Here is a 6,000-nt window from a genome sequence, read left to right as displayed (position 1 = left end):
AAAAATGCAAACACATTTTTTGCAAATATACAAAAGCAGAAGGAGAGAAGCATTCATCAGGTTGGGTGGAAGTGTCATCAGATTGTGCTCCTCTATTCTAAGGGAAATATAAATCAGAACCAAATCCTTCCCTGTAACATACTGTAAGATATCCCAAACCTTGACTAATATTCCCCTAGCCTGCGCATTTGACTGTATATACTATATATACTGTATATGTTGTGATGGGCGGCTGAGCGCCATACTCAGCCAGGACGCCTGGAAGGACCAGGAGAGGGATTATACCTCCCCAGGGCCATGAGAGGACAGTCGCCCTGGTTGCTATGGGGGTCATGGGAACCGAGCTGGGAAGCTCAACCCTATAGGGGCCCGTGGCCACTGCCAGGGGGCGCCCGGTGCATCCTAGAGCTCTGGAAGCCAGCACTTCCACCACACCAGGAAGTGCTGGCGGAAGGAATTCCAGGGTCACCTGGAGTGCTTCCGGGTGCTCGTGCAGCACTTCCGCCACACCAGGACATGCTGGCGGAGGTTCATCAAGAGGCACCTGGAGCATATCTGGGTGAGCATAAAAGGGGCCGCCTTCAAACAGTCGAGAGGTGGGAGTCAGGAGGAAGAGGACAAGGCCTCAGAGTGGGAAGAGAAGGCGGCCTGAAGAGGACCATTGAGAGGCCAGAGTGCTAAAGGGTGTTTGGTGCTGGAGCACAGTGTGTTGTGTGGGACTTAATACACCTGTAAATAGTATAAATAAATGTGTGTGAACTTAAGAACTGCTGGTGTCTGTCTGTCTGTGTCTGGGCTGGCTCTCACAATGTATACAGTAAAATATATCTATGTGTACTGTAATTATAAATATATATTGTATTTATACATATATATATATATATATATATATATACTGTGTATAAATGTTGCATGCTATGTTTTGTTTTGTGTGTGTCTTTTCTTTGCAGGTTAGGTGCATTGGCGATTCTAAATTGTCCCTAGTATGTGCTTGGTGTGTGGGTGTGTATGTGTGTGTGCGCACCCAGTGATGGGCTGGCGCCCTACCCGGTGTTTGTTTCCTGCCTTGCGCCCTGTGTTGGCTGGGTTAGGCTCCAGCAGACCTCCATGACCCTGTTGTTAGGATATTGTGGGTTGGATAATGGATGGATGGATTTTATTTCAAACTAATATTCTGCTGTGTTATCTCGGATTCGTGGTCTTTCTTTGATGGCCCTGGCCAGGTTGTTAATAGAAATGACATCTGTTGCTAGAAGCACAATGGGGTGGCATTATGACGTGTGACGTTATCCTGTGACCTCTCATTAAGGACAAAGGTGTGCAATGTAAATTATCCATATACATGATTCAAAATGGAAAACTCATGTTTTGTGTTAGTAAGTGGGCAAAAACCATAGCTTGTTACACCTCCTTGCAAAGTCTATTTTGACCAAAATTCTGATTCTGCAGATAGGGTTTGGTGCTCAAATCTTACTGCTTTTTTGGTTCTTAACTTGTATTTGACTTCTATTCTGCATGCTCCTTTCACTTCCTTTCACTCTTGTGGGTCAGCTAATGGGAGACAACAAAGAAGTTCTACCAACAACTTATTTTTTTTAATACTTTAAAAACTTTATAAAATACATTATAATGAATTACACACTGAACAAACCAAAATTTGATTGTGTTAGTAGTGATTAAATGTAAAACGTTCATGTTCCATTTCAAATCACATCAATGCATCTCCAATTTGGAAAGCTATGTGAGAATAATGTCCAATATTCATTGGTTGATCCCGCAGGCTACATCATATATAACATTCTCAGCCCTCTTAAACCCCACTTTAATCTGTGGTAATCTCAAAAAAACTTGATAAAAAAGTCATTTATTAACAATAATCCAAGCCAATATTTCCGCAACACTTTATTTTTTCTTACAGAAAATATTTGTACAATAGCAAATATAGAGAATCATAAACATATAAAATATTTGAGTTGTCTACTTGTGAAAAATGTAGCAAAGTAAAAACTTCCGAGTCCATAAAAAACATATAAGTGTCTTCAATATCACACTCTTCAGGCAGATTCAGTACTTAAGGGAATTGTTTATTCAATTTTAGGAAGTGACAGACCATGTGGTTAACAGGATAAAAATGATCGGTCTCCTTTCATAAAATAGATATACACTTTGTTGTACATCACAAAAGCTACTTTATAATGTTAAACGCTTCAAATTCCTCCTACTTTAATGCCACATTCCCCTGCAGACATGGATATCTGGTTTATAGTGACAACCCCTCAAGTCCATTTACAATTTTAGATTGGTGGCTTCTTGCTTTTAATTTTGAAGTCTTCCACATTGTGTGTATGTTACCATCAAACACTGAAGTGCATATCCTTTATTGTTTTTTAAGTGATTGTAATGAGCAAAGCTTTTCACATTTACAAATTAATCATAATAAATAAGAATATGTCCAGATTATAAAACATGAGTATTGAAATATATTTCTAAGTAGGAGACCTGTAATGAATTAGACTTGAATCCATCTTTGCCAAATCAATATCTGTTTGTTGCCTTTTCAGATGAGGAGGAATTTATAGAGCAAGATTCCTTGTATGATATGATATGTCATACTCAAAAGTAACATTAAAAGTATTGCCATATCTGTTGGAAGCTGTGTAGTATATTTTTATACCTACAAAAGCATTAACATGTCCTGATGAAGCTCGAGGCTTCACTACTTGAGGAGTATCTGTTGCTCAGAATCATTTTATTATAACCACATGAACAAGCATCTCATAATTCTTTTTGCCTAGTAATTTTCTTTCCACTACAACACTACAATACACCTGACTGGGCATTACACTATTACTTTGTTTTTCGATACAGTTTTCTTTGTTACTTTTATTGTTTTCTCTCTGACCCTTCAGTTAACACATTTCAGTAACAGCATGTTCCACTATATAGGCTTTATCCAGGCCAATATGGAGTTGTTTGGGTGAAGCATTATCATAAAAAACAAAACTATAGTCCTAAAAATAGACAAAAACCTACATTTGATCTAATCACTCTATCAGCACTTATGTAGATAAAGGTTTATATAAACAGGATATTTTTTCAGCATTAGTCCACTTTCAATAATATGTTTTCTTCATATTTCTTTCTTCACTTCCTGACTTCTGTTTTTTCAGATGACAGAACACAGCAATCAAGATAGCACCTGCAAAAAGTTTAAATTAGATTTGATTTGAAATTAAATAATGAACAAACCATTAGAATGCACACACACTGATTCTGATTACAGTATATCATAAAATCCTTGAGCAATATGTCAATAAATAAAACAAAAAACTAGGTCTAGGATAGATATTATTATAAAGCATGGACAATGATAAGGTTACAAGCTTATCATGTTTGCAAGTCATTCCACTCACAGTCCAAAGAAATGGTGTTAGGTCTATTGATTTCTCAATTGCTTCAATAAATTGAACTAGATTAAACAAATAAGAAAAGGAATCAGATACTTATTTATGTTTGCACATGCTTTTCTTGCCTAATTATAATTTAGTTTGTCTCTTTCTAAATCCAATGGTACGTGACTGTGTAAAGTTTCATACTTTCTTAAGGAATATTATGCTGCTTTTCTGCTGACACCATGAACCAATCAGACTGATGAATTATTTATATGTAAAACGGCACTTATAAAATTACTCTATGTACTGAACCTGCTTAATGTAGATTCAGAGTTGTGGGGAGCTGCAGTCAATCAAGGCAGGATTGGTTTGCATGACTAGAGCCAGATCTGGACAGAGCAACAGTCCATTTGAGGGCACACTTATATATCCACCAACACTCACTTGCACTGCACTAATGTAGCTAAATCTGTCTTTTGGGGCGGGGGGTAAAAAGAACAACCAGAGAAGAATTCTGGTAGACATTTCAGGAAAGTTTAAGCTCTACACAGGCAGAATTAACTCTTGATTTGAACCCAGTTTTGTGGTGCTGTGAGTAATCCACCATACTGCCTTCCCTTCTTGTAAGATAAAGCTGTAAAATATATAGTGAAATAAAAATGAAGCCTTCTTCTTAAGATGACATGTATATTTGCAAGCCTGTAGTCTTATGTTATAAGTAGCTGTAAGATGTAACTCAATGCAACTACCATTGATGACTATCCTTGACTTATATAAGCTGTCTTTGAAACTTTAACTGAAATTATTTGCAAGATATTTTTAGTAAATATTGCCTACATGCAACTATTATTCAATTTCCAAATAGGATTTTTCTTCATAAAGTAAGATTTTTCATATTCTGTTTAATAGTTAAATTTCATGCTAGAGTCCTTGTGTCATTTTCTATTTCTGACCCATTATATACAGTACTGTGCAAAAGTTTTAGGCAGGTATGAAAAAATGCTGTAAACAAAGAATGCTTTCAAAAATGGAAGTGTTAATCATTTATTTTCATCAATCAACAAAATGCAGTGAATGAACAAAAGAGAAATCTAAATCAAATCAATATTTGGTGTAACCACCCTTTGCCTTCAAAACAGCATCAGTTCTTCTAGGTACACTTGCGCACAGTTTTTGAAGGAACTTGGCTGGTAGGTTGTTCCAAACATCTTGGAGAACTAACCACAGATCTTCTGTGGATGTAGGCTTCCTCACATCCTTCTGTCTCTTCATGTAATCCCAGACACACTCGATGATGTTGAGATCAGGGCACTGTGGGGGCCATACCATCACTTCCAGGACTTCTTGTTCTTCTTAACGCTGAAGATAGTTCTTTATGACTTTGGCTGTATGTTTGGGGTCGTTGTCCTGCTGCAGAATAAATTTGGGGCCAATCATACGCCTCCCTGATGGTATTGCATGATGGATAAGTGTCTGCCTGTCTTTTTCAGCATTGAGAACACCATTAATCCTGACCAAATCTCCAACTCCATTTGCAGAAATGCAGCCCCAAATGTTCAAGGAACCTCCACCATGCTTCACTGTTGCCTGCAGACACTCATTATTGTACCGCTCTCCAGCCCTTTGACAAACAAACTGCCTTCTGCTACAGCCAAATATTTCAAATTTTGACTCATCAGTCCAGAGCACCTGCTGCCATTTTTCTGCACCCCAGTTCCTATGTTTTCGTGCATACTTGAGTCGCTTGGCTTTGTTTCCATGTCAGAGGTATGGCTTTTTGGCTGCAACTCTTCCATGAAGACCACTTCTGGCCAGACTTCTCTGGACAGTAGATGGGTGTACCTGGGTCCCACTGGTTTCTGCCAGTTCTGAGCTGATGGCACTGCTGGACATCTTCCAATTTCGAAGGGTAATAAGCTTGATGTCTTTCATCTGCTGCCCTACGTTTCCTTGGCCGACCACTGCGTCTACGATCCTCAACGTTGCCTGTTGTTTGTGCTTCTTCAAAAGAGGTTGAACAGCACATCTTGAAACCCCAGTCTGCTTTGAAATCTTTGTCTGGGAGAGACCTTGCTGATGCAGTAGAACTACCTTGTGTCTTGTTGCTGTGCTCAATCTTGCCATGACATGAAACTGTCTTCCACAACCTCACCTTGGTAGCAGAGTTTGGCTGTTCCTCACCCAGTTTTAAGCCTCCTACACAGCTGTTTCTGTTTCAGTTAATGACTGTGTTTCAACCTACGTGTGACATTGATGATCTTTAGCACTTGTTTGGTGTAATTGGTTGATCAGACACCTGACTATAATCCTACAAAATTCCTGACTTTGCAAGTGGACCTATAAGAATTGATGCTGGTTTGAAGGCAAAAGGTAGTAACACCAAATATTGATTTGATTTAGATTTTTCTTTTGTTCGCTCACTTTGCATTTTGTAAATTGATGATAATAAACAATCATTATTTATATTTCTGAAAGCATTCTTTGTTTACAGCATTTTTTCACACCTGCCTAAACCTTTTGCACAGTATTGTATGTATCTCCACCCTCCAATACTTTCATTTAATTTTTCTATCTACCATTACTATCATTTTCTACTCTGAAAGCATTT

At 38.2% G+C, this 6,000-nt stretch overlaps 1 protein-coding gene across 1 annotated transcript in view; it reads right to left on the bottom strand.

Moving 5' to 3' along the window:
* Window positions 1-1,846: 1,846 nt before the first annotated feature.
* The window catches only part of cdh17 (cadherin 17, LI cadherin (liver-intestine)), a 129,444-nt gene continuing 125,290 nt past the window's right edge, over window positions 1,847-6,000 (bottom strand). Inside the window, exon 18 of the mRNA XM_028817752.2 lies at window positions 1,847-3,199. Coding sequence (XP_028673585.1) covers window positions 3,114-3,199 — 86 coding nt within the window. The 3' untranslated portion in view covers window positions 1,847-3,113. The remainder of the gene's footprint in view (window positions 3,200-6,000) is intronic.

The sequence above is a fragment of the Erpetoichthys calabaricus genome, chromosome 13 (genome assembly GCF_900747795.2).
Source record: "Erpetoichthys calabaricus chromosome 13, fErpCal1.3, whole genome shotgun sequence".
In the NCBI taxonomy this organism is placed as follows: Eukaryota; Metazoa; Chordata; class Cladistia; order Polypteriformes; family Polypteridae; genus Erpetoichthys; species Erpetoichthys calabaricus.
The sequence above is the reverse complement of the archived record's forward strand: the minus strand, read 5'-3'. Positions and strand labels throughout refer to the sequence as shown.